Source organism: Lampetra planeri, chromosome 13, assembly GCF_965212315.1.
Source record: "Lampetra planeri chromosome 13, kcLamPlan1.2.h2, whole genome shotgun sequence".
Lineage (NCBI taxonomy): Eukaryota > Metazoa > Chordata > Hyperoartia > Petromyzontiformes > Petromyzontidae > Lampetra > Lampetra planeri.
In genome coordinates this window covers 13,760,258-13,786,419 of record NC_136119.1, presented here as the reverse complement: position 1 = coordinate 13,786,419, position 26,162 = coordinate 13,760,258, and the positions used below count along the sequence as shown (strand labels likewise).

Genomic DNA, 26,162 nt, shown 5'->3' with positions numbered 1-26,162 from the left:
GTCCAGAGGTGGGTCAATGCCGCTGGAATGATGCACTCTCAATGGGTTGTGGAATTAAAAAAAACACTTTGCACGCCTATCGTGTTGTTGTTGTATTGTTGTATTGTTTGTTGTTGTATTGTTGTTGTATTGTTTGTTGTTGTAACTTTCTGACCCGCCCCTACTGGACATCTGTGAAAAAAAAGCTTCCTAGCTCATCGGATTCCTCCAGGATAAATATCGACTCCGATTCCGAAGTTCAGCGCGCTACCCGCGACACTGCCGCTCCCCGCGAATCTCCAATCACGGCGACACCAACCACCCGCAGCTCGGGACCGACAGCGCAGCAACCACCACCTGCACCACCTGCACCACCACCACCCGCTCCCACCAACCCGCTCATCTCAAGGTCGCGCGGAAGAACGAAACTTTGCTTTGTGTGTCTGTGTGTGTGTCTGTGTGTGTGTCTGTGTGTGTGTCTGTGTGTGTGTCTGTGTGTGTGTGTCTGTGTGTGTGTCTGTGTGTGTCTGTGTGTGTGTCTGTGTGTAAGGTGCTCGCTAACAGCACTTGCCCCTACAGTCTGTTAAGGCTATACGAGGGATCTTTGTTTTTATCTTTGTGTCTGTGTGTGTGTCTGTGTGTGTGTGTGTCTGTGTGTGTGTCTGTGTGTGTGTCTGTGTGTGTGTGTCTGTGTGTGTGTCTGTTTGTTTGTTCTCCTGCTGGCAAACACCGGCGACGATACCGCGCCGCTCCGCCTCTCGGGCAGGCTGCTCCCCTTCCACGGCGGCGCTCCGTATTTAAGTCCGCGTTGACGAAGCCGAGGAGTTCACCTTCCCACAGCAGCCCCTGCTCGCCGCCTGCGTGCTGACCCCCGTGCTGCCCCCTGAATCCAGCGGAGAGGCGCCATGTTCACCTCGTCGAGGAAGACGAAACCCCCCGCCAAGAAGGTAGGGCTGTGTGAATGTCCACCCGAGTGTTGACCGAATGCTCAGAGCGTGCCACGCGCGTGCGAGGGGGGCAGCCTTACCTTCGAGAAAGACGAAGCCAATTCCGATGGCAAGGGCCAAACTCCAAGGCAGAAGAACGAGCATCCGGGTGCTGCTCCACTGAGGTTTCTTAATGTATCGAGACTATCGACCCCAGACAGACCATGGGCTGCTGAGCCCACCTTGGCTGGGATTTGAACTTCCTCGCGAATGTGAGTCCGGCCTCGTGCCAGACAATCACAATCACGAGCGGATGGAGACCACGTGTAGGTGTTTCTTCCCACGTGGAATTAACCTCGCGATGCATTTCATTTTAAATTCGCGAATGAATTTGCGACAGGTGACTAGCGACCGACGCTGTGGCGGCCACACCGCGGCGTGACGGCCCTTCATTCCTTCCTTCATTAATTCCTTCATTCGTTCATTCAATCGCCCTTCAGCCGCAATTGATGTTCCACACATTTCTGGCGCGCGATTGAGGGGGTTTCAATTTGGCTTCCGGCAAATTCGAAGCAGAAGTTAACCGTTTTAAAAAGAGGGAGTTGCATGGAAGCACGTGTCGCACCGTACGTAGCCACCAGTGCTGACCACCACGGGGTCACTGGGGCCGTTCTGAAGCGCCGCGCGTGACCTCCCCCCGTGCGCGCACGTGCTCAGCGCCGAACATGAGCAGCTGCCCATTGCCCCGTGGGCTCTCGGGGTCTCCCGTTGCACTCGAGAGCACTTCTCACGGCGCGCATCTCACGGCGCTCTCGCGCGGTCGATTGAATGAGAGGCATCGCATTTGATATGCCAGCTGCAGTGCGGTATATATATAAACGCATTATATAGACATGTCAGATAATATATGTTGGAGTGGAGCGTCAACCGTTCTCATCAATAATCCTGCCATGGGAAGGTAGAATTTCCAGGGTGGCCAACAGAGATGTGTGAACACCCCGTTGCTTGCAGTGTGATCAGAGACACACTGACACAGCCTTGATGCAAACACTGCACCGGTTTGCTCTCTGCGTTTAATTTGTTGTCCTTCCCCGCTTGTCTTGTCCTCACGAGACTCATTTGTGAATGAACCCTGCGTGCATGACAGCAGCCGTTGTAATAAATGAATCGATGCGTGCATCGTGAGCGCAACAATCAGTGCACGTGCATTCATTAGCGTTTCTATTTTACATATTTCACTCGGAATATCCCTTGAGATGGAACCATCTCGTTTGTTATCATTGCCCGGGGTGTGTTCATCGACACCTACGCGGCAAACACTGAATGACACGGGTGCCAGCACATTGTGAACATCTTTAACTTGTGCAGTTTGCATTTACACAAAATCCACATCCACTCCACTGCCTCCGGCCTCCCCTCCGCCGCCCCACAGGGCATCCTGGAGCGGCTGAATGCCGGGGAGGTGCTGATCGGTGATGGGGGCTTCGTGTTCGCGCTGGAGAAGAGGGGCTACGTGAAGGCCGGGCCCTGGACGCCGGAGGCGACCGTCGAGTACCCCGAGGCCGGTGCGCGCCCTTCTCCTCGCCCCCTCCCTCGCCCTCCCCTCCCCTCCCCTCCCTAGCCCTCCCCCTCGCCCTCCCTCGCCGTCTCTCACCCGCCTCGCCCTCCCCTCCCTCGCCCTCCCTCGCCCTCCCCCTCCCCTCCCTCGCCCTCCTCCTCGCCCTCCCCTCCCTCGCCTTCCCTCACCCTTCCTCGCCCTCCCCCTCGCCCCCTCCCTCGCCCTCCCCCTCCTCACCCTCCCCTCCCTCGCCCTCCCCTCCCTCGCCTTCCCTCACCCTTCCTCGCCCTCCCCCTCGCCCCCTCCCTTGCCCTCCCCCTCCTCACCCTCCCCTCCCTCGCCCTCCCCTCCCTCGACTTCCCTCACCCTTCCTCGCCCTCCCCCTCGCCCCCTCCCTCGCCCTCCCCTCTCTTGCCCCCTCCCTCGCCCTCCCCTCCCTCGCCTCCCCTCACCCTTCCTCGCCCTCCCCCTCGCCCCCTCCTTCGCCCTCCCCCTCCTCACCCTCCCCTCCCTCGCCCTCCCTCCCCCTCGCCCTCCCTCGCGCAGCCCTCAGCTGTTCACCGCTGACAGGCGTCTGCCGAGAGTGCAGGTGACGACGCACGGGCGATCGATTCCGTGTCGGGGTCGCCACCTTTTCCAACGTAGACCAAAGCCCGCACGTATTCCTCGGCCAGCCGAGGTCGATCAGAAGTGCGCAGTTTTGCTGAATTAACCCGGAACAGCGAGTGTCAATCCTCGGGCACACGTCCCTGTCCAAACCTGTGCAGGTGGCAACCCTATTCACTCCCGTGGAGTCGCTGTGCTGCGAAATACCTCCACAGGCCAACACTGGTGACACCTCCAGGTGGCCTGGTGGCACTCGGGTCTCATCGTGGAAATGTCAGCGCACGATGAGGGTCGCCACCCCTCTATATTTAACTGGGTCAGCCCGGGAATTGGCGTCTGTGTTCGGGAGGCAGGAATTGATTTTAATTGAGAGCCGCTATCATAATTGTGTTGGACAGTATTGCAGTCGACCGCACAGTTTTAATGATAGAAGTTGGTCTCTACGCTGACTGAGACATCTGCGGGGGGTGGACCGGGGGGGGGGGGGGGGGGGAATTGGCACAGAGCCAATAGCGCCTAGATCCTGGGTTGAAGTGTCAGCCACTGCATGTGATGTAACGGGGTTCTCACGTGGAGCGAGTAGATGGTCACCATTGAGTGCACAAGAGAGCATTACACTACATTTCGTCTGTTACACAGGCAACATGTTCCAGCTCTGAGAACTAAAATAAATGGTCATTATTATCTGCGATCGCGATCATTCTGCGACCTGCGTATCCCAATAAATCCCACGAACTTCCCAGCTGCAGCTGCGTGGCCCAAAGTCGCCTCCAGAGAATTCGGATGAAACTCATATGGCGGGCGGGTTCACACGCCGGTAAAATCCAGAGCAGACCCTTCGCGGTTGCCACAGCGGCTCTTCACTCGGGCGTCTCAGGGTTCGCAGAGGGAGCTGGAGAGGCAGTTCTGCTCTGACCACGATCGTCTCATCCATGACACGCTGCACTTCGCCTGTTGCAGTGAGGCAGCTGCACAACGAGTTCCTGCGAGCGGGCGCCGACGTGATGCAGACCTTCACGTTCTACGCCAGCGAGGACAAGCTGGAGAACCGTGGCAACTACGTGACCAAGAAGATCTCCGTGCGTACGGGGTGGCCGGGTTCTGCTCCCTTTGCCCTTAAACCCTTTGAGGTCACCATGCACGCTTCCAATGCCGTCTAAACGTACACGTTACAAAAACACGAGCCGAACGTTGTCAAGGTTTATTTTCCCCAACCACAGCAATTTTAAATGTAAGCAGAGTCCAGTCAAATAACTGACACGTTGCATCTGCATGGGGTTTAGCGTGTGTAACATGCAGTGTGCACTCAGACATTGAGTTTGTTTCAGCTGCTGTTTGCGATTTAATGCTCACAAATCGGCCATAGGCCCTGGTGGTTGAGCCTCAATAGCACGGAGGCTCAACGGCACTGGAGATGAGCGTCGCGAGCGAGTGAGCGATAGTTGTCGCTGTCGGCCTCTCAGAGCGCGAAGGTGAACGAGGCGGCGTGCGAACTCGCCCTGGAGGCCGTCTCGGGCACGGCGGCCCTGGTGGCCGGCGGGGTGAGCCAGACGCCGTCCTACCTGAGCAACAAGAGCGAGACTCACGTCAAGGCCATCTTCCGGCAGCAGCTCGAAGTCTTCGTCCGCAAGCAGGTCGACTTCCTCATCGCCGAGGTGGGCGATGCGACGCGTCTCTGACGACTTCGCATGGGAAGGACAAACTATTCACTACTATTCACGACAGTAATTTTTTGTGTGGTGTGACATGCCAAAATGATTCAAATATTTCTCATTAGCAATTTGGTAGATTTTTTTGTGAGGTGACATTGGCTCATTTCTGTCAAAGATTGAACTATAAATGAACATTGCTCCGCACATCAATCTGATGTGTAATGAGGTTCGCGCCACGATTCTCACAGAACAAGACGGTCATCTTCTTGTGCCACTGAAGATGATCGTCCCCACCACAGCAGTGGCTCCCAACATTTATTATGGATTTGCAGACCGCTCTACATCCGTGAAATACCACGCACCCAAAAGAAAACCGCGTTATCAGAACGACAACAACTGAACACAGCGACACCCGCAACGGTTCCGCATGGCCACCTCCTGCGGCCTGGCTGAGTCCGCGGCGTGCTGGGCACGAACGGCGGGCTGGGCACGGCCTCTCCGGGGGGAGCCGCCGCGGGCGGTGCTCACGCGCGCGCGCCGTGCGAGTGCGCAGTACTTTGAGCACGTGGAGGAGGCGGTGTGGGCCGTGCAGACGCTCAAGGAGACGGGGATGCCCGTGGCCGCCACCATGTGCATCGGGCCCGAGGGCGACCTGCACGGCGTGTCCGCTGGCCAGTGCGCGGTGCAGCTCGTCAAGGCTGGTGCGTGCGTGTGTGCGTGCGTGTGTGTGTGCGTGCGTGTGTGCGTGCGTGCTCACGCGCATATATTTCTCACCCATGAAAACCTCCACTGCATGGTCACATCTCCATGGCTATCCTACCATATTCTTTTCTGAATTTTCTAGTTGCTTAGCAATAATTACCAACGATAAACCATGCCTGCGATGAAATCCCAGCATCATCTGAAACCACATCTCAGTCAACATGCGACGTTCGTCCAACGTTGCATGATTATCGTGAAAAGCTCGAAAGGCCATGAGCCTCATTGTAGTTGCTTGGTGAAGATTCCTGCTGTCAGACGACAACAACAACCGTCAGTCCCCGGGTCCACTTTGAGACCATCGCTAGAAGTGTGGAGGGCCCACTGGCGAAGCTAACGGGAACGGGACACACCCAGGTCCCAGGTGCCAATGTATCCGCCAGCGCTCTGCTCGTTGTTGCGAGCCGTCTGAGCCACGCGGCAACACGTAGATATATAAGTATGTAGAACTTCTTTCGCACCGTACGTAACCAACACAAAAAAACACACAGGCAATACCCCCTGCCTCAACCCCCCCCCCCACGCGTGTGAACGCGACGCCACTAACAAACCGGGCGCACGCTCGCGTCTCCCCCCCCCCCGCAGGGGCCGACATCGTGGGCGTGAACTGCCACTTCGACCCCAGCACCTCCCTGCGCACCGTGAAGCTGATGAAGGAGGCGCTGCAGGCGGCAGGGCTCAAGGCGCACCTCATGACGCAGCCGCTGGGCTTCCAAACGCCCGACTGCAACAAGCAGGGCTTCATTGACCTGCCCGAGTTCCCCTTTGGTGTGCCACACACTCGTGGGGCGCCCGCCATCAGCAAACTCTCTCTGTCTCTCTCGCTCGCACAACAACACCACCAGCTGCTCGGCACACTCAGCGCGAGTTGACGAATGTGTTGAGTTGTTGTTGTTATTTGCGCCTATGCGCCGCTGCAGTCGCAGCATCGCCAAATAACTTGTTGAAATTTGCAGGAAAGGGTCGGTTAAGCACGGATATTTGTGCAAATTGAAAACCTTCTGAATTTGTTAGCCGCGAGATGTCAGTATGGTAAATGGATTCTTGAATCCATCTTGCACGGCCTTTTAAGAGTTATCCCTTCGTATGTGTGGGTTTCCTCCAGGTAAACTGGTTTCCTTCCACGTGCAAACATTTGAGAGTCAGGGAGGCTGATAATATCACAATATTATAATGATTACTTTGTCTCTTCACATGCTGAAGTGAGCACTCAGCAGGGTATGTCTCCATCGGGAGCGCCCTGAACCAAACGTGGAAATTCCACATTCCTGATAAACATGAAAGTCAGCAATCATCACATTTAGGTGAAGGGCTTTTCAGATGTTCATTGGACTGGGGGCACAGGGTCACGAACCCAACTCAGCACCACAACAACAACAACCGCCGTTCACCGCTAAGTGGCATTGGCGTCACAGCAGTGTTTGTGCCAAGCTAAATGCACTTTAAGGCCACGTGAAGTGTCGAAGGCCCGCTGGCAGGAGGTCACATAGCAGACTCATGGGTTGACTGACTGAGATGACTGACAAACGCACCAACTGTGCCAACTTTCTGCGTTTTATCACCATGAGCATGGACAAACATCCCCCGTGTCGCCTGAACAGAACTGTTGGGGCAAGTGCTGTTAGCGAGCGGCACCTATTAAGAAGGCACTACACGCGCATTTCTCGACGCTCGTGCCGTGTTGCCCCCCCCCCGAACCTCCAGCGCTGGAGCCGCGGATATGCACGCGCTGGGAGATGCACAGGTACGCGCGCGAGGCGTACGCGCTGGGCGTGCGCTACATCGGGGGCTGCTGCGGCTTCGAAGCATACCACGTGCGCGCCATAGCCGAGGAGCTGGCTGTGGAGCGTGGCAGGCTGCCCGCTGCGTCTGAGAAGCACGACAGCTGGGGCGCCGGGCTCGGCATGCACACCAAGCCCTGGGTCCGCGCTAGGTAGGCGACTCGCTTGGATCGCGATGTTGTCGTGGTTGTCGTGGAGGAATCCCGATGCGCTGTGAAGCTCCTGTTTCACAGACGTCCGTTGAGGGGCACGGGGTCAGAACGTCTGCTGGACATCGGTGAAAAAAGAGCTTTGTAGCTCATCGGATTCCTCCAGTATCAATACGTAGTCAGATTACATCACCAATACAAAACACGATAGGAGTACAGAGTAAATGAAATATAAACAAATCACTTACAAAATATTTGTATAGATAAAACTTTCATTTTTTTTTTATCTTACCAGGTAAGGCCCACTATGCTATTGGCTTCTTTTTCAGAAGCGACCTATCACAAACGATAGCTCAACGAAGTGGCTTAACGTGGCCTTAAATAGACAGAGGGGGGGGCGGAGGCAGAGAGAGGGAGGAGGGTTAGAGAAAAAATTAGCATATCAATGAGTGGTCAACAGACGTGGTGCTGCGAATGCGATGGCACGGCAAGCAAGCCTGATAATCAGGAGAAGGACACACTAAAATTAAATAACCTAGTAAAATATCGAAATGTAATGTAATACAACACAGAGGGTCGGTCAACACACAATTAACGCATAGCCTGGTTGATTACGTATTTCAAAGATTGCTAAGTTAGAATTTAAGTGTGAACAATCTAAAGAGAGGACACAGGCAGAGAAAACAAGTCGCCAGAGAGAGAGAAAAAAGATAAGCTTAAAACTTCCCCGTAGAAGTGGTTCAATCTTAATTTTAGAACTTTCGTGACTGCAGGAATTAGTATTTGTTTCTTTCGGTTAAGTCACGTCTAAAGATAAAATAATAAATTAAATAATAGAATACGACGTTTCGATTGCAACACAAGCAATCATCATCTGTGTTGTATTACATTACATTTCGATATTTTACTAGGTTATTTAATTTTAGTGTGTCCTTCTCCTGATTATCAGGCTTGCTTGCCGTGCCATCGCATTCGCAGCACCACGTCTGTTGACCACTCATTGATATGCTAATTTTTTCTCTAACCCTCCTCCCTCTCTCTGCCTCCGCCCCCCCCTCTGTCTATTTAAGGCCACCACACAGAGACGATCACCCCTCTCTGTTACCTGTGTTGCTCTCGCTATGTATCTTGGTGATATCTGTCTGCTAATATGTCTGTCTATAGTTTTCTGGTTAGATTTTATGTCGCTATTTCATTATACCTGATGATGATTGCTTGTGTTGCAATCGAAACGTCGTATTCTATTATTTAATTTAATTTATTATTTTATCTTTAGACGTGACTTAACCGAAAGAAACAAATAATAATTCCTGCAGTCACGAAAGTTCTAAAATTAAGATTGGCTTAACGTGTTGAACTTCATTCGCACCGTACGTAGCCAACCGTGCTAATCGGAGGTGCGGGTGAAGGACAACGAACTCAACACACGAAACTCACAGGCGCTTCTCACCCGCCACAACATCTGGTTATTGACCACACCGACATGGCTTTGATGCCGTGTTCTTTGCCGAGAGGTGCCTGTGCATTCAGACGGTGGCTTTTGTTAGTTGCTGCTCGGTGCCCGCGAGTCTTCAAGTCCCGCGCAATCTGCCGTGGCACACGTGTGTGTGTAGCACCTCCCCCACGTGGCACATCACCGCATGGGCCTCTGAATCCACTTGGCAGTGCCTCGCACCGCTTTTTAGGCCAGGCCAGAAGAGAGGTTGGGCTGATTAGGTTGTTGCAGCTTCAGGCGGATTATTGTGTTTTATTAAGTACTTAGAAAGTTAAATCTAGAGTTGAAGTTTTTGTGACTGCAGGGATCCATACTCTTTGGTTGAGGGCCCACTTCAGCAATTGTTTCTTGCTGTGGTTGTCCCACCTGATGACGGACGCTTGTGTTGCGCCCGAAACGTCGTGATTTAATTTATTTTATTTTATACCTACGTGACTTTACCGAAAGAACCAAAGAGTACTTAGAAAGTTACTTTTCAGTTTCCCATTATTGGACATTCATACACTGGTGGTTATTTCGTGTTTCAATTGCTTTATATGTACAGACAAGCATGTGTGTGTGTGTTCAATTAAATATCCAGTACCCTTTAAACCCCAGCAAAAGCTGACCGAGTTCCCCAAACGTTGATCTCAGCCGGATTCTCGTCGAACCGAGCCGGGCTGCCGCTCACTCACGACCCGCGGCTGTTTCGTATCGCAGGGCCCGCAAGGACTACTGGGAGAAGCTGGAGCCATCCACGGGTCGTCCCTTCTCCTGCGCCTGCTCTCACCCCGACAGCTGGGGCATCACCAAGGGCCACGCGGACCTGGTGCAGCAGACAGACGCGACCACGGAGAGCCAGCTCAAGGCGCTGTTCACCTCGCAGGAGGGCAAGGGCAGCAAGGCCGTCTAGTGCCTGCAGGGGGCACGGCCCCTCCACCGTCAATTCTCGCACAACATCTTCTTGGTTCTTTCGGTAAAGTCACGCAGAAGGGAAATAATAAAATAATACAAATAAAACATAACATTTCCCTTCTACGTGACTTTACCGAAAGAACCAAGAAGATTAATTCCTGCAGTCACGAAAGCTTTAAATCGAAATCTCGCACAACACTTCACAATACCGGCACTTGTTGACTCGTGATGCCAGCTGCGAGAAAGCGCGTGTAAATTAGCATTCATTAAAGTGCAACTGAATGTGACGCTGACAACAATGGCGCTGTCTTGTCGCGTGGTGTGGTGAGTGTTCGATTTCGTTCCCTCGCCCCCCGCGTCCTCCCCGCGAGGGTTGCCCGCCACGACACCCGAGTCGAGCACCGGGCACGTGGACGCATGGCACCACGCCGCGTGCTGTCTGCTCTCGCGTTGTAGAATGGCATAGACCCAACGAGCTGCACGTTCTCCCTTTTGCAGCAAGAGTCCACTTGAAGTAGACGTGACGTGCATCAGTATCTCTCTGCGCCGTGTGGATTGATTGGCTTGACGAGGACATTAGAGAATGGTGCCAGAAAGATGCGCGAACTACTTGAGCACATTTTTCACAAGACGGAGGAAAGTGGAAAGAAATCACGGCACGTGCAGTGGAAACCTACGGGCTATTTACCCATGGTGATGATGATGATGAAGAATGACACTTTACTCTTTGGTTCTTTTGGTAAAGTCACCTAGGTGTAAAATAATTTATTTTATTTTCTACCTACGTGCTTTTACCGAAAGAACCAAAGAGTATGGATCCCTGCAGTCACAAAAAGTTCAAATCTAAATTAGAATGACACTTTATTCATTTTGACAAAGTAACCGGGGCAAACCGAAGCGTGGTGGTGAGGGGCGGGGTGGTGGAAGGGGTGGCCAAGTTCCTGAACGCAAACGACAGCACCGACGATCTGACATGAACGGAATACTGTCCTGTAGGAGCAATGTTAAAAATTAAAAAAGTTTGTATTACAACTCAACGCGAGCCCGGTACAAAGCGCGGCTCACAGAAGGGGAAACTCCACGCACAGCAGCAGCAGCCCGAGTGGGCGTCCCGGGCCAGGTGGGAACCGCGTGCGAGGGAGTTTACATGAATGTTCATATGGAGAGGGGGGAAGGGTCAGGAGGGAGATCACTAACACACAGAGACGGAATGTCGAAATAGTGCTCATGGAACTATGCACTCCCAGAGGGCTGTGTAGCTAAATGTGTATTTTTGTTACGTCTCGTTTTTTAGCTTGTTATTATTAGAGCAGTTTGCTATACCGAATTCTCATCGACGCTGCGGATCGGGGTTGACCCCCTAGGTAAGATGGCCGCCCACCCTAGGTAAGATGGCCGCCCTCCACCCTAGGTAAGATGGCCGCCCTCCACCTCCACCTGGTGTGACGCGTGTTGCGGCGTGCGCTTTGCTTCCCACCCGGCGCCCACGTGGCTTCCCGTTCTGTCCCACGTGGTTCCTGTCACAGCGACACGAGCCGTGAAGACGACGATGATGCTGAGGTTACCACGACTGCTGGCGCTGCAGGTGAGACGACGTGGGGCGACGTGGGGCAGGCGTGGGGTAGTGGCGGGCGCGTCCGAGCGTTCCCGAGTGATGGGCACCGCATTCTTCTCGGCCGGATCCCCCAATCCAGTCCCCGACCCCCGCTCCCGCTCGCCTTGGGCCGGCATGGAGCCGCGCGCGCCTCTGGTGTAGACACCCACAGCGAGCGGGCGCCTCTTGACTACCCCGTGCCCCGCGCCGCGACCAACGGGAGGCCGCGTGGGCCCGGGCTCGTGCCGACTGCGCTGCGATATCAAAACGTCTGGGGGCGACGAGCGGAGACGAGAAGCCGGGTCGGTGAAGGGGAGAAAGGACGGGGGAGAGCGGACAGGAAGGGAGCGATGAAGACGGAGAGAGACGTGGAGAGGGTTGAATGGGGGGGGGGGGGGGGAGAATACGAGAGGAGTCGTGAGAAAGGGATGAGGGGAGAGACGGTATGGGGCTGAGGCGACGAGGGGGTTTGGCGGTCGCGATGCAGAGGCTGAGCGGTGCCTGTCCCCGGGAGCCGCAGGGTTGCGTGGCGCGGCTGATGCAAGTCGCGGAAATCACCCCTCACGCCTACAGCGCTCACCTCACAGTCACACTGCTCGGCACATCAGAGTTCAAGCAATGTATGCATCACGACTGCCAGCTTTGAATCGTTGGACCAATTCTTCACGACGTGTCAAATGCACTTTAAGAATGTATACAGTATTTGTCTTTACCCCCATTTCTTCTCGATTGCGCAATCGGTGTCATGCTTCCACATGAAGCCATCTCCAGTGGAGCTTCGCAACCCTTTTGACATCCTTCACGTGACCTCTGGTCTGCTGCACATGAAGAGGGGGAGGAATCCCTGACCCACCCACTCTGCACATGAGAGTACTTGTCATGATAGGTCGCACGACTCATGAGGCTTGCCCCCTCTGCACTCTCCACGTGTGTGTGTGTGTTTGTGTGTGTGTGTGTGTGCGTGCGTGCGTGTGTGTGTTTGTGTGTGTGTGCGTGCAGCATGCAGTGCGTGGGGCGCTGGCTCCACGGCCGCTGCTGTGTGGCGCAGGCCCCGGGCCGGGCTCCCCGCGTTGGGCCTCGTCGCTGCCCATGAACACGGCCGTGCTGTTCGTGCCCGAGCAGGAGGCGTGGGTCATCGAGCGCATGGGACGCTTCAACCGCATTCTCCGGCCGGTGCGCTGGCGCTCATCACCCTCTCTGCCCACCCCCCCACCCCGCGTGGCTTATCAGGAACATTCAGTCGAATGTCCCTCGTGTTATAGTTGTTGTGGTTTTATTATGTAATTACAAAATTACTAATTTCCTACTCCCGCCCCCACCACGGTACCATTAAAATGTGATGCCAGTAACACTGACGTAAAAGGAATGATTAGCTGTACAAATTATAACTGAGACAACGAGATCGTTGTATGAGGCAGTATTTTAAATTGCAAATAATGTGGGAAGTTATGAATACGTGGTTAAAGTTGCGTGTCATCTGTACTAAAAATTACTCCATTTGAATGTATCCATAACGGAACAATCCAGCAATTTGTGGTAGCCTCTCATTGGTTGAGGTAGTCCAATCGATTTGGTAAATACTGGTAGGTCCTTGCGATGCTGAATGTATTTCAGCATTATCGCAAACGGTAACACTGACATGAGCAGATTGTGTAAATATATAAATGTGTCGAGAAACCCGCCACCACCCGACACAGCTAACTAGTAAGGGATGTCACGTAAACATAACGTGGCCATTCTTTGGTTCTTTTCGGTTAAGTCACGTCTAAAAATAAAATAATAAATTAAAATAACATATTACGACGTTTCGATTGCAACACAAGCAATCATCATCAGGTATAAAAGAAATAGCAACAAAAAATCTAACTAGAAAACTATAGACAGACATACAAGCAGACAGACATCACAACGGCACACAGAGAGAGGACACACATCGGCACAAAGAGAGGGGTTGTCTCTATGACGGTCCCTTAAATATAGAGAGGGGGGGCGAGAACGGAGAGAGGGAGGGGGCAGAGAGAATTAGCATATCAATGAGTGTACGCCAACGTACTGCTGCTGCTGCAAGTAAGATGACAATGTGGAACGCGCACGCAAAATTGAAAACTAGGAGACAGGCACACGAAAATTAAATAACCCAGCAAAATATCGAAATGTGATGTAATACAACACAGAGAGTCGGTTAACACACAATTAACGCATAGCCTGGTTGATTACGTGTTTCAAAATTTGCTAAGTTAGAATTTTAAGTGTGAAAATTCTAAAGAGAGGACACAGGCAGAGAGAACAAATAGCCAGAAAGAAAAAGGATAAGCTTAAAACTTCCCCGTAGAAGTGGTTCAATCTTAATTTAGGAGCTTTCGTGACTGCAGGAATTATTCTTTGGTTCTTTTCGGTTAAGTCACGTCTAAAAATAAAATAATAAATTAAAATAACATATTACGACGTTTCGATTGCAACACAAGCAATCATCATCAGGTATAAAAGAAATAGCAACAAAAAATCTAACTAGAAAACTATAGACAGACATACATTTTTAGACGTGACTTAACCGAAAAGAACCAAAGAATAATTCCTGCAGTCACGAAAGCTCCTAAATTAAGATATAACGTGGCCAATTCGTCACTAGTACAGCACGCCTGCGTGTTGGAGAGCCAAGCCACAACATTTACAATCTGAGTACGACGTTTCGCCAGTAATTAAACTACTAGTTGGCTGTGTCGGGTGGTGGCGGGTTTAATGACACATTTATATATTTACGCGATCTAACCCAAAAAAATATTGCGGATGATATTGGTCGCGTAAGCCTCTACTACGTGTTAAACTAACATTCTAACCGTGTCTGTTGCCCTTGGTGGGTCTCCTCTTTTGCAGGGTTTGAATCTTCTGATCCCAATAATCGACAAAATAAAGTACGTGCAGAGCTTGAAAGAAATAGTCATCGACATTCCTGAGCAGTCTGCCATCACCCTAGGTGCGTGTTCACATTTCAGGTGCTGTTTGCGTTGTCTAAGATGTGTTCCAAAAAGAAACTCAGATGAAATGCCCCTCCCCCAGTGGCCCCACTATCAATACAGTACAATTTACAATCAAACTTGCATTTCAAGAAACAAGATTAAGGACATTTTGCAAGGAAAAGTTAGGGACATACTTAAATGTGTCCAGGCAGGCTCTCTGCAAGCGTCGCTGTCAGCTGCAATCTACTGGTTGAATGCTCCTTACACTCGATTTCTTTGAAGCGTGCCCGTGTTAGGACAAAGTGGCTGTGAAGCCTGTAATGTGCTCGAAGCCTGCAATGCTACGTTCCGACTCGCTGTCCTTCCTTAATTGGGAGCCTCGTGCATCTGTAGAATGTGTTCGGGTTCAATGCTCACGCCTACACTTTTATTCCTCTCCCATGAAATCAAATTCTCGTTAAAAAATTGTTGAAAAAACTAATCGGTCAAATGTATTTTTGGAGGATCATAATGAAAATTATTGAGGCTTGGTGAGGTTTTTCAATTTGCCCTGCCACAATAATGCTGCCTCTGTTTCCTTTTTAAAAAATGAAGACAATTTCGATCTTCTTGAAGAACAAATTTGGGACGTGCTCCTTTTTTAGAATTTTCAGAATTGGAAACTGTTTACAAGCAAGTATATGCATGTGCACAAGGGAATCCATACACTCTAGAATTGTACATTTACTTGTGGACTCTCGTGGTGACCAATGAATGTTGTGCATGGTAAACTGTAGAGTTACCAAGACAATAGCCTGGAGAGTGAGGCGATATTTCTCACCTCATGACGATTGCTTGTGTTGCAATCGAAACGTCGTGATATGGTTCTTTTTTTTATTTGATCTATCTACGTGGCTTTACCAAAAGACCCAAAGAATAGTGAGGTGAGCGTGTGTCTGTGTTGTGCCAGCAGTGAGAGGAAGTCCCTTAGAGTTGTGTGGTCATTTGGAGTCATGCTGCCTGTACTAAAAAGCAAGAATCTAAATGTTCCAAATGTGTATTATTTGCAGATAATGTCACACTACAGCTGGATGGCGTGTTGTACCTCCGCATTATGGACCCGTTCAAGGTAATCCCTTCAGTCGAGATCCAGGGTTTGTGTACGCCACTGTGGGTGTTGATTAGGTCATTCCAAATCATATTTAGTAGTGAATTTTTTAAATAGTTGTTTAAAAAAATGTTTACTGGTGGCAGGGTTGTTATTGCCGAATGCAATAATAAGGAATGGGCCAAACATCCAAAATATGATGTGCGTCTTATAATCCCGAGAATATTGTTGTACATTGTTCTCTCAATAATAGTCATTGAAATTCCACACGATTGGATGCCTGGGTCCTATGTTGTTTGAGACCATCTGACCCAGCACATTTAATCACTATTGCACAGCACAAATCCATTCAAATATTGTTGGTACTGTTACTTTGGTCACAGTATTTTACTGGTTTTCTGATATTTGAACAGTATTCAACATGTGTTGCAATGCCCTGTGATGTTCTATAGAACTGCATTACAATTCTAATGTGCTAAACTTAGTTTTATTGGTTTATGCTCAAGCAAGTATGGTGCCATGCACATCTCCATTACTACCCGAAGCCAGCTATGGAAATTCCACATTCATATGGCAAGGGCACTTTTTTCCCTTGGGTCAACCACTGTTGACCCACAAAGTGGTGCTCATTTTTATAGACCCCAGATGGATAAGTGGCAAAGTCGACAACCTGACTGGGATTTGAAATAACAATAATTCGATTTGAGTGCACGCTCTGCGCTAAGGTATTCCACAATGCGGGACCCACCTTTCCACGGTGCGATGTGCTTGAATTGGTTGCGGAGTTAATGTCCAGAGATGCCGGTTGACGAGCTGCGGCTGTGTGTGGTGCGTGTCACTTGGTAGGCGAGCTACGGCGTCGAGGACCCCGAGTACGCCGTGACCCAGCTGGCACAGACCACCATGCGCTCTGAGCTGGGCAAGATCGCGCTGGACAGCGTGTTTAAGGTACTCGCAAAACATGAGCCCATAGAGACGAGCATCACTGGGACTGCTTGGGCTGTACCTGCACCTGAGTGTCCCCGTGGCTTTAAAAGTGGGCCTGTGGCGTTCACAGTAGACCAAGCTGAACCCAGACGTCTCACTTCAAAGAGGTTGACTGAAATACCAAACCACGACAAATTTACAAATGTGTATATTTTTTATTTTTGCATTGTTATGTGACCTTTCTTTACGTGAAGTGTTTATGAAATACATGAGATTATATTCTACAAAGCTTATTGCCTGCTTCATACCCATGGCTCCCTGACCTCACCTAGATTCATACCCAGTACAAGCGCCCCCTTTGGGTCCGTCACAAGGCCATGGAGTGATGGAGCGAGGCGGGTGGGTGGTCAGCTTTTTGTGGAAGTCATTTGTTCCGTTGAATCGTCAAACATTTCTAGTGACATGAAATGGGTCACTACGTAGCATCGCGCGGGTTGCTGGCAGAGAAGGGGATCTGCAGTGGCAGCAGCCCTGTCAGCAGGTCACGTGATCAGCCAGAGAGAGGGATGTAGGGGAAAGGTGATAGAGGGGGCACGTGAGGTAAGCCTGGGAACCCGCTAGTAGGTTCTAGAAAGGGGGCGTGGCCGGGGCGGAGCGAGGCCACGCCGGGAGGATAAAAGGGGAGCCCGAGCGACGTTTCGGGGCTGTTGCCTGGAGTGGGGTGCCCTTGTCGTGCTGCTGGAGTCTTCGTCTGCGTCTTCACCTTCTCGGCGTCGTCAGTCAGGCAGTCTGCCAGCTGTCCTGACTGGGAGCTGTAGTTGCTTCGTGTGGACTGTGAAGGCTGTTCATAAATAGTGCCTCCTACTCCTAGTGTCTCTGAGTGCGTCACTACACATTTGTAAATTGTAATCTCAACTAAAGCTATGCATGCAAATACAAATCCATCTCGATTTCATAGAGATGCCTGCAAATACTCGCCTGGAATTCCCCTGCCGGGCTTGAGTGACCTCTTTGGGCTGTTGCCTCTGGGACAAGTTAAGGTGGAACAAAAACGCCCTTGGCTTAAATTGTATATAAAATGTGATGTCTTGTATGAAATGAATTAATGGTGTGTATCTGCTTAAAACAACATGCAAGTTTATGTTTGCTTGCAATATTTATAACAAATGAAAAAAAATAGCTGAGTGCTCTTTTAGCACTCATCTGAAAAGGATACCAACATCACTTTTATGGGCCATATAAACTTTTTCTACAACAGTTTTTCCACCTTGGGGATATGTGGTCTGTGCCCACAGGCTAAGACGATATTATTGATGCATGTGAGCCACATCATTTGGAGTGCTTAGTTCCTAGCTTTGTTTAGCCAGGTGAGAAGTCGCGAGGACCGGATGGTCTCGTTTGCAACATTGACCTTGGTGACCAAAATTACAAAAGCAGTAAAATAAAAGTACAATAATGAAGCGAATATAAATCACAGCAGAGACGACCAATTAGCAGTCGGAGCAAGTACAACAGCGTTGCGGAAGAAACGAAAACGGTGAACAAATATTCATGTCAAAATGAAATCCATTTCTTGGAATAAAGTTTGGCTTGGACAAATTACGTTTAAAGTAGCTTGGACAGACCTCGTCCAGAGGAGTGGCCCCAGCGCTTGTGATGACGACGTATCCAAGCGAGTAATTCCCCGTGTCGTTTGTGCGGCGACGCCTCCCTCGTGGACCTTACGGGTTACTGGCAAGACGAGTCAGCGGCTGCACGTCGCCCAGTGCTCGCTTGTTGCCATGAGAGGGCAGTGCTGCCTTTCATTGCGTTCCACACTTACCCACGTGACCGTTCCCTTGCTTATATTATTAGATTTCAGAAGATACATTTTTTTCCATTTATTTTTTTCCCACAGTCCTGGTGCATGATGAGTTTAGGACAATACTGTATACAATATATATAAAATGTAGTGAAGCTCTTCATAACCATTGTCTTTGTTAATGATGCATGATTCACAAACCAGGTCTCAATGCCCCACCTCCAGGGGCACGGTTGCAGATGAACGTGTTATGAATGTTGATGCGTCAGCGCTTTGCGATGTGGATGACGTCGCGATGCCGTGTGTCGTGCACAGGAGAGGGAGTCTCTGAACGCCAACATTGTGGAGGTGATTAATGGGGCGGCCGAGGTATGGGGCATCCGTTGCCTCCGCTACGAGATCAAGGACATGGAGCTGCCAACGCGCGTTAAAGAAGCCATGCAGATGCAGGCATGTTACAGCAAATACGCACGCTCCAGCTTATACACAACTCGCCTTGCACACAGTAAGGGCAGTATTGCATTTGGCAACAAACACATATATTACAATAATTATGTTTAGGGACACAAATTGTTTTCAAGGTAGGCCCCTGGATGCTGGATTTGAGTTTGCCGGTATATGAGGCAAGCCGGAGAGGCTACCAAAATAAAATGTGATAAAAAATTCATTTGTAAATCTCCAACCGGGATACTGTTCACTCGCTAATTAAGGGGCACACGGTGGGATATCGCTTAAGGTTATCTATTGTGGGTAATTCAAGATGTGCTTATGAAGACTAGGAAGTGTAAGATGCTGTGGCAATGTGGAATTTCGACCACGCGTTCAGTTTCCTAACGGAGGTGAACGCTGATTCATCTCTGTTGGGGCAGGAAGACACTTTCACCTTGATGACTTACTCGAGGTCCAATCTTGACTCGGGCACGTGGACACCGCACGTGACATTTTCTGTACGCAATGTCACCCGGACCTCAAGGACAAAGCAGAGAGGCATTTTGACATCGCTTCCATTTGGATGATGCCGCATGCGTTCCTGTGAAAATATGGCACGTTTTACGGATCATAAGTCAGTGGTGGAAAAAAATGAGATCTTGCAATCACTTGACATGAAGGGTCACGGCAAATGGCCCCCATTAGCTCTGGTAATGTTAAGGCTGAATGGCTCTGGGGTATTGTAAGTTATTACGTAGCTGCGTATTAGTGGACAAAGAGTCAGAGGGCAGGGCAGGATACGGTTACCGTGGCCCGCATGACAAGCAGCACTCTGTGGTGAGAATGGTTACGGTTTGACGCAGTTGCTCATAACTATTGTGTTTATGAGTGTCAATTATCAACACGCGCGTGGCGTAGAATGGGTTTGTTGTGTGCTTGGGGTCTGTTTTATAACCCTCAATAAATAATACATTTTTATAACCCTAAATTGATCACTAAATAACCCAGTAAAAGGGTCTTCCTGCCCATATGAGAAACTCCCCTTTCCTGTGATCCTATTACCCTCAATTCCTATTATCTGCAGGATCGAGAGGGGCTGTGAGACTAAACATTTCTCGCCACTATTCCGATCATATAGTACACAATTTGTCCCATCCTGCATGTTGGAACGGTTGCCTTATTCACAGTGGTACTGGTTTTATTCACCCTGGACAACTTACCTGCATTGAGTTTAACTCTTTACCTTCTGATTGTGAGTCACGAGCTCTAAAAGTCTAATGCAGTGCTCGGGTTACATGAGTGCATGCAGATATCCACTTTACAATGCAATTAAATAATTATGCTGTTGCGAATTATGCAGCTGATGGTGCTACTGGTGATATTGCTGTTGATAATGATACTGCTGCATTCAAACAATAATATGTGGATGTATATTGCATTTAGATGTGACCACATCTCAGGATGCTGTACAGGGAAAGTCTGTATATTTTATAGAGAGAAGCAGGAAGTCAAAGGCAGAGAAGAGAAAAAGGCCACGAGCCTTGACTTGAACACGGGCAGGGGGTCGACAGCTTTGATGGCTGGGAGAATGGGGTTCCAGACTACGGGGGCAGCAGAGAATGAGTGACTTGCCACTGATTCAACGTTGGATAAATTCCTTGGTACTGGGGCAGAGAGTGTGTGGAGGGGAGTAGAGTGAGAAGAGAGGAGAACTTGTGTGCTTGGATTGTGAGTCAGAGGAGGCTGCTGTGGTTTTGGACGGCACGTTTTTAAGCGCCGCTCTCAACCCCTCCCATGCGTCGGCGTGCATTGATTGGCTGATTCAATGTCACGGAGCCAGGCCATTAGCACGGTTGGCTACGTACGGTGCGAAAGAAGTTTAACAGACATGCATCGCAGGTGGAGGCTGAGCGACGCAAGCGAGCCGTGGTGCTGGAGTCGGAGGGCGTTCGCGAGTCCGACATCAACGTGGCCGAGGGCAAGAAGCGCTCCCGCATCCTCGCCTCGGAGGCGGAGAAGGCGGAGCAGATCAACCAGGCAGAAGGTCGGCTTGGAGGCCCCAACCCCCCCGCCCACTTCCCTTGGCTTCTTTACAACTATTCTCTCTCACCATCCCGGACCTGTTTGTGTTCCACACGCTGCCACCCTATGCAATTATAATTCTTAAGTTAATGGCTAGTGTCAAACAACTGATAACATACTGCCTACCAGTGGCATCATTCCTTTGGTGTCAATCAAATGGGAACCACTTCATGAGAAGTCTTCAGTTGTGTTATCGACAACAGAATGGCTCCTGCCATGTGAATGTGGAATTTCCACCACTGGCCTTGGGCAACCAGTACGTGTGAGCATCACGCCATGCTCATCTGAGCGTGGGGGAACTGAATTACCAAGTGTGGCAAGGGTTCACACAAAGCGTTTGCGTCAGTCAAGGAGACGGGGGAGTTTTATATTCAGGTCAGCACAGTTGCTCTTAGTGGTATTGAAATGAAAATCACAAGTTGGGCTGAATGGGTGTAGCCCACAGATAAGAAGCCACTGGAGCTATGGACTTTTAAATCTAGATTGAAAACTCATTTCGTTAGAACTGCTTTTTGTGTTTAGTTTATTTTGTCCTTCCCCCACACCTCCGATTAGCACGGTTGGCTCCGTACAGCACGAAAGACGTTCAACATACATACGCACAGATAGCTCTCGCCTGTGAAAAGCAAGGAGTAGTGGCAGCACTGCAGGCTTTACGGTGCTTGTAAGGAAAGCGTCAGCTCTACGATGCCGGCACCTCTGCGGGCTCGCGTGAAGCCCATTGAGGCGAGTTGTCAGCGGCGCTGTGAAAATGTAATCATGATATCGAACAGCATGAACGCTTCTCACCTTGTGCATTGTCGAAATTTTATTTTTATCTGTGCTTGTGTGCCGCATGCTCGGAGATCTCGCGAGAGGATGTGCATTAATTATGGAGCTTTATTAGTACCCTGAATACCAAGCAATCCTTTTTTATCCAGCTTTGGCTGGACAAAAAGATTGTGCCAATTCATAGGGAGATAAGGATTAAGCAAGATTTATATTTATAATACTGTGAAAGTCAAAGCATTTAAAAATATCTTCCACTTTTTCTCTTCTATGGTGGCCGTTTGCCAAGAGAAGACGCGCGTAGTGACGCGTGCTTACATTGATGTCAGCCGGCAGCTCTCCGCGCGGACCTGAATGTTGTACGTGTGGGTGGATGATCGTGTCGCAGGTCAAGCGTCCGCAATGGTGAAGAAAGCCATCGCAAAGGCGGAGGCCATCACGCGGCTGGCCGAGGCCCTCACGGAGCAGGTACCTCACCAACGCCGTCGCTCGCGATTCGTGTTACACCGGGGGGCGCACGGGCGGGCGGGCGGGAGGAGGGGGCCGCACGGTGACGACCGCCACGCGCGTCGTGCTGCCGTCGCTCGCTCGCTCAGCCCCTCCCTCTCTCTCCCGCAGAACGGCAACATGGCCGCGTCGCTGAGCGTGGCGGAGCAGTACGTGGCGGCGTTCTCCAACCTGGCCAAGGACAGCAACACCATCATGCTGCCAGCCAACACGGGGGACGTCAGCAGCATGGTGGCGCAGGTAGCCGCGCCGGGCTGGCGCTCGGGCTGCGTGCCGGCACGCGCGTCTGCCGTGCGACGTGCATCGTCGTGTCTCGCACTCCACCTTCGTTCATTGCAAGACCCTGCATGCGAAACACGTGGGGTTCGATTCGTATGCCTACAGAGAGGCAGTCAAATTGCTGATTTATAAACGTATGATGTAGGTCCTCACGGCCAACATTCATAGCGGCTGTGTTGGGTTTGGCCAAGTATTGGTCTGCATAAATGTGTCGTTAAGGCCCTCCAACACCCAACAAACTGTTCACAGGTACAATCATGTAATTGTGCATACATAGTTTACTTAAAATAAAATAATGTTCGATAATCACAGTAATTAGCAAGAGGCAAATTAAATAAACCAAATCCTCGAAGCCTGCAGATATGCAGGGGACTTTAATCCTCACAGTTGTGGAGTGAGAGCTTTATTTCTTCCCTACGTCAAAGGGGGCTTCTGCCTTTTGCTTGGCAAGCTGTGCACACAAAGCACGTGGCCCGTCCCATCCGCGGCTCTCTCCGCCCGGCCTTTCTCATTGTAATCAGGGCAGCAGCGGAGGAGGAGGAGGAGCGGCCCCCTCCCCTGCTGCCCTGGACATCGGCACAATGTGTTTGTGGCCGAGGTCACGGGGCCTCTGGGGGCACAGAGGCCGTGCAGCTGAATGGGAGGTGCGGTGGGGCCGCAGCCCTGCAGCCGCACTGCCCGTGCCAGCAGCAGCAGCGGCAGTGGGAGCGCGCACACCCATTCTGTCTCTCGCAGAATGGCATTCCAGGTCTCTGCTTAGCTTTTGTTTTATTTAGGGTGGTGGGGGGGGAAGGCCATTTGTTACAATATTTAGAAACAGGTTTAGTGGTCGAAACTAATTCTAGAAACATTGTCCGTGTGTGAAAGCGTTTTCGTGCCACCAGTGTTTGTGTCGGTTGACCTGTGCAGCGGGTCCCTCCCTGTGCGGTCAGCAAAATGAGTTCGACTTTTTGAAAGTAAAAAAAGGGCATATCCTAGAGGGACTGGCCTCCACCATGAGAACAGGGAATTTCCACCACTGGATCAGATGAGTATGACCCGATTGCTCATTTAATTTCAGGTAATATATTACAATCATCCAGGAATAAAGCTTGACTGATAAGTCGCTACCAGTTTATGATGCTAGGGGCATAACAATTTATGGACTTGTCGATTAAACATTGCTCCATTTGGTAGAATTAGATGCATTTTCCAGACCTCGTAGAGTGTTCTTTCTTTTTAACAATCGTCAAAGTCTACAAGATTGGAGAGTCGGTCATGCACGTCATGTTATCAATAGTGCAGTTTTATATGACTCAAACTTTGCAGGTATTCAATCTGCATGTACTTTGTGGCATCCATACAGCTGCAATTTGTGAAAGGGTTTTGATAATAGGTGGCGAACTAAACGCATCGTCTCGTTCAGTTGAACCGGGTGCCTCGCGTGCTGCGGGGCGGGAGGGGGAGGTGGGGGCGCGCCTCCTGAGTCTCGGGCGGTGGCAGATTTTCCCGGCTTTGCGTGACGAGCGATGTCCGTGCGGCGTGCAGGCGATGGGGATCTATCAGAGCCTGGGCTCTTCCAGCCTGGTCCAGACGAACCCCAGGAAGCAAAAGAGCGAGCGCCGACCGGACGTGTCGGATTCCTTCTCTGGTGGCAGCAGCGGAAGCGGCGGCGGCGGCAGCAGCTAGAGCCTGCCGGAAGGCAGCATCCACACCTTCCTCCGCTCGGCGCGTGCGAACGCCCCTCCACCCTGCGCCTCCACGCACCCGACTGGCGCTCCACCTCCGCACACCGGGACCGGCTCATCGTGATGCTGAAGCGGCGCAGGCTTCATACGCGTCACCCGACCCGTACTGTTTGTGGCAGCACTCCAATCCTGTTCTGAGAGGCGTCAATTAGAGCAACGAGAGACATCTGTGCAACCACCATGCAGCGCTTGGTGTGCTACCACTGTTTCCTTCACAATGAGAACATCACCCTTCTGGCTCGCTGTGGGCCCTGTCGAACACGATAATAGCCGAATAGATTCATTTAAAAAAATGTAATTCCCTTGAAGAGTAATTGTTTCAATATTTCTAACTAAATAAAGCTACATTCTTGCTTAATCTGCATTTGTGTTTAAGAGTCCTTAACAGTGCGGTACGGACCAATTCAGCCCTGAAACCAATTCAGCCCTTGAAAGTGCCTTTCCCAGTGGTAGCTTGCGTGTCCTGTCCTCTACAAGCAAGCGTAGGCTCTTAATTCCAAATGGTTTCCATACAGACATAAAGGATCGGTGTATTCTGATACTAATCAAGTCATTGTCATTGCTGTTCAAATGTTAACGCTGCATTGAACGTCTTTTGACTTGTTTCCACGACCAGTCTTAAGTGGGCCAAGGCTGATGTCAGCTGTGAGCTGTGCTCGAGCGGTACTTAGTCCTGTGCGTTTCCATGGCATCACAAGCGTGTTGGGAAAATAGGACGTGGGATGGGCCACACGAACCTGGGCTGAGTTCGTAAATAAATGGACGTGATTTAGCGCCTCCGATTAGCACGGTTGGCTTCGTACGGTGCGACAAAAGTTCAACATAATTTTTTCATCTGGCACAGACACTAAAGCATGTAAACACAACACAGAATAATCATAATATAGATTTATAAGTGAAACATCACAGTCTACGCGTGTCTAATTGCCCTTAGATTTAGTATAAATGTTTTTACACGTTTCTGACCACTGTTCTCCCACCCAGACATCTCCCGGTGAGGGTTGCGCGCTATGGGGGGGCACAGTGGTGCATGGCTGTTGGGATGTCACCAGTTAGAGAGCCGAGTTGTACTCCCGAATGGCTCTGCACCGCGTCGAAATGAAAGTGCTGGAGGGACCCGGTGTGGTGACGTCGATTATTTTGTTAACTCTTCCAATGTGTTTTGTTTTGTTCTCCGATTTTATGTTTCCAGATGTTTTCGTATTTGTATTGGCCTTGCAAAACGTAAGGTTTATGCGTATGTTGGTGCAGTAAACTGTGTTACGGACAAATGACTTTTGCAATATTTTATTTTCATTGAAGAACACGAATGACAGACTGCACGAGGCAGTGCCAGTACATCTCGCTACATAGGAAGACCAAAGTGATACCACCCTATCTTGCAGATGCACGCATTGATACAATTCTGCAGTGTAATGCACATTTTTAAAAATATCCAAAAGAAAGATAAAACACAAATATCACCGGACTCTGTAAATACGATCCCTGGGCAGATGGCGCTGGGGCAGAATGCTCGACACGAGCCTCGGGGTCGACTTGAGCCATCGGCATCCCTCTGAAGTGGGTGGGATGAGTCGCTGTGGGACAAGTGGGTGGGATGAGTCGCTGTGGTACAAGTGGGTGGGATGAGTCGCTGTGGTATAAGTGGGTGGGATGAGTCTCTGTGGGACAAGTGGGTGGGATGAGTCTCTGTGGGACAAGTGGGTGGGATGAGTCGCTGTGGGACAAATGAGTGGCTGTGGGACAAGTGGGTGGGATGAGTCTCTGTGGGACAAGTGGGTGGGATGAGTCTCTGTGGTATAAGTGGGTGGGATAAGTGGCTGTGGGACAAGTGGGTGGGATGAGTGGCTGTGGGACAAGTGGGTGGGATGAATCGCTGTGGGACAAGTGGGTGGGATGAGTCGCTGTGGGGAAAGTGCCTTGGTGGGAGTGAGGCATTCCCCAGCACTGACTCATGGCTAACAGTGGTGGTGAGCACTGCATCACGCAGATGTTCTCCTGCAGACGCTGGCTGTTATTTTAAACAATACAATTATGGGGCTGTTGGTCGTGGTGTAAATCGCAACGGCTGAACATATTTGCTCGTTAGTATTTGATTTCTGGGTTACTGGAAATCGCCAGTTGCTGTCTTGGTAACTCCAGTGCTCTGCACAATCTTTATTGTTGATCTAGAGCGATTGCCCACAACCCGAGCACAAGATCATG

The 26,162-nt window shown here is 50.7% G+C and overlaps 2 protein-coding genes across 2 annotated transcripts; both read left to right on the top strand.

The window, feature by feature from the left end:
- The first annotated feature begins 777 nt into the window (after positions 1 to 777).
- Positions 778 to 10,098, top strand: LOC144722097 (betaine--homocysteine S-methyltransferase 1-like). The gene is made up of 8 exons (XM_078600245.1): positions 778 to 926; positions 2,338 to 2,470; positions 4,030 to 4,148; positions 4,533 to 4,724; positions 5,275 to 5,422; positions 6,066 to 6,248; positions 7,185 to 7,413; positions 9,605 to 10,098. Exons 1-8 carry the CDS (start codon positions 885 to 887, stop codon positions 9,795 to 9,797), a joined length of 1,239 nt encoding a protein of 412 aa, XP_078456371.1. The 5' UTR covers positions 778 to 884; the 3' UTR covers positions 9,798 to 10,098.
- A 1,170-nt stretch (positions 10,099 to 11,268) lies between these two features.
- On the top strand, positions 11,269 to 25,228 carry STOML2 (stomatin like 2). The gene is made up of 10 exons (XM_078600246.1): positions 11,269 to 11,384; positions 12,393 to 12,566; positions 14,268 to 14,367; positions 15,400 to 15,458; positions 16,284 to 16,385; positions 18,481 to 18,615; positions 20,494 to 20,638; positions 21,833 to 21,912; positions 22,063 to 22,191; positions 23,758 to 25,228. Exons 1-10 carry the CDS (start codon positions 11,349 to 11,351, stop codon positions 23,896 to 23,898), a joined length of 1,101 nt encoding a protein of 366 aa, XP_078456372.1. The 5' UTR covers positions 11,269 to 11,348; the 3' UTR covers positions 23,899 to 25,228.
- The last annotated feature ends 934 nt before the right edge of the window (positions 25,229 to 26,162 follow it).

Bases quoted from the DNA above. Each gene is read 5' to 3' on its own strand.
- STOML2 (XM_078600246.1), top strand. From the start codon at position 11,349: ATGATGCTGAGGTTACCACGACTGCTGGCGCTGCAG. The intron at 12,567-14,267 runs GTGCGCTGGCGC...CCTCTTTTGCAG, and splicing joins TCAACCGCATTCTCCGGCCG to GGTTTGAATCTTCTGATCCC. The intron at 18,616-20,493 runs GCATGTTACAGC...CATGCATCGCAG, and splicing joins AAGAAGCCATGCAGATGCAG to GTGGAGGCTGAGCGACGCAA.
- LOC144722097 (XM_078600245.1), top strand. From the start codon at position 885: ATGTTCACCTCGTCGAGGAAGACGAAACCCCCCGCCAAGAAG. The intron at 927-2,337 runs GTAGGGCTGTGT...GCCGCCCCACAG, and splicing joins CGAAACCCCCCGCCAAGAAG to GGCATCCTGGAGCGGCTGAA. The intron at 5,423-6,065 runs GTGCGTGCGTGT...CCCCCCCCGCAG, and splicing joins GGTGCAGCTCGTCAAGGCTG to GGGCCGACATCGTGGGCGTG.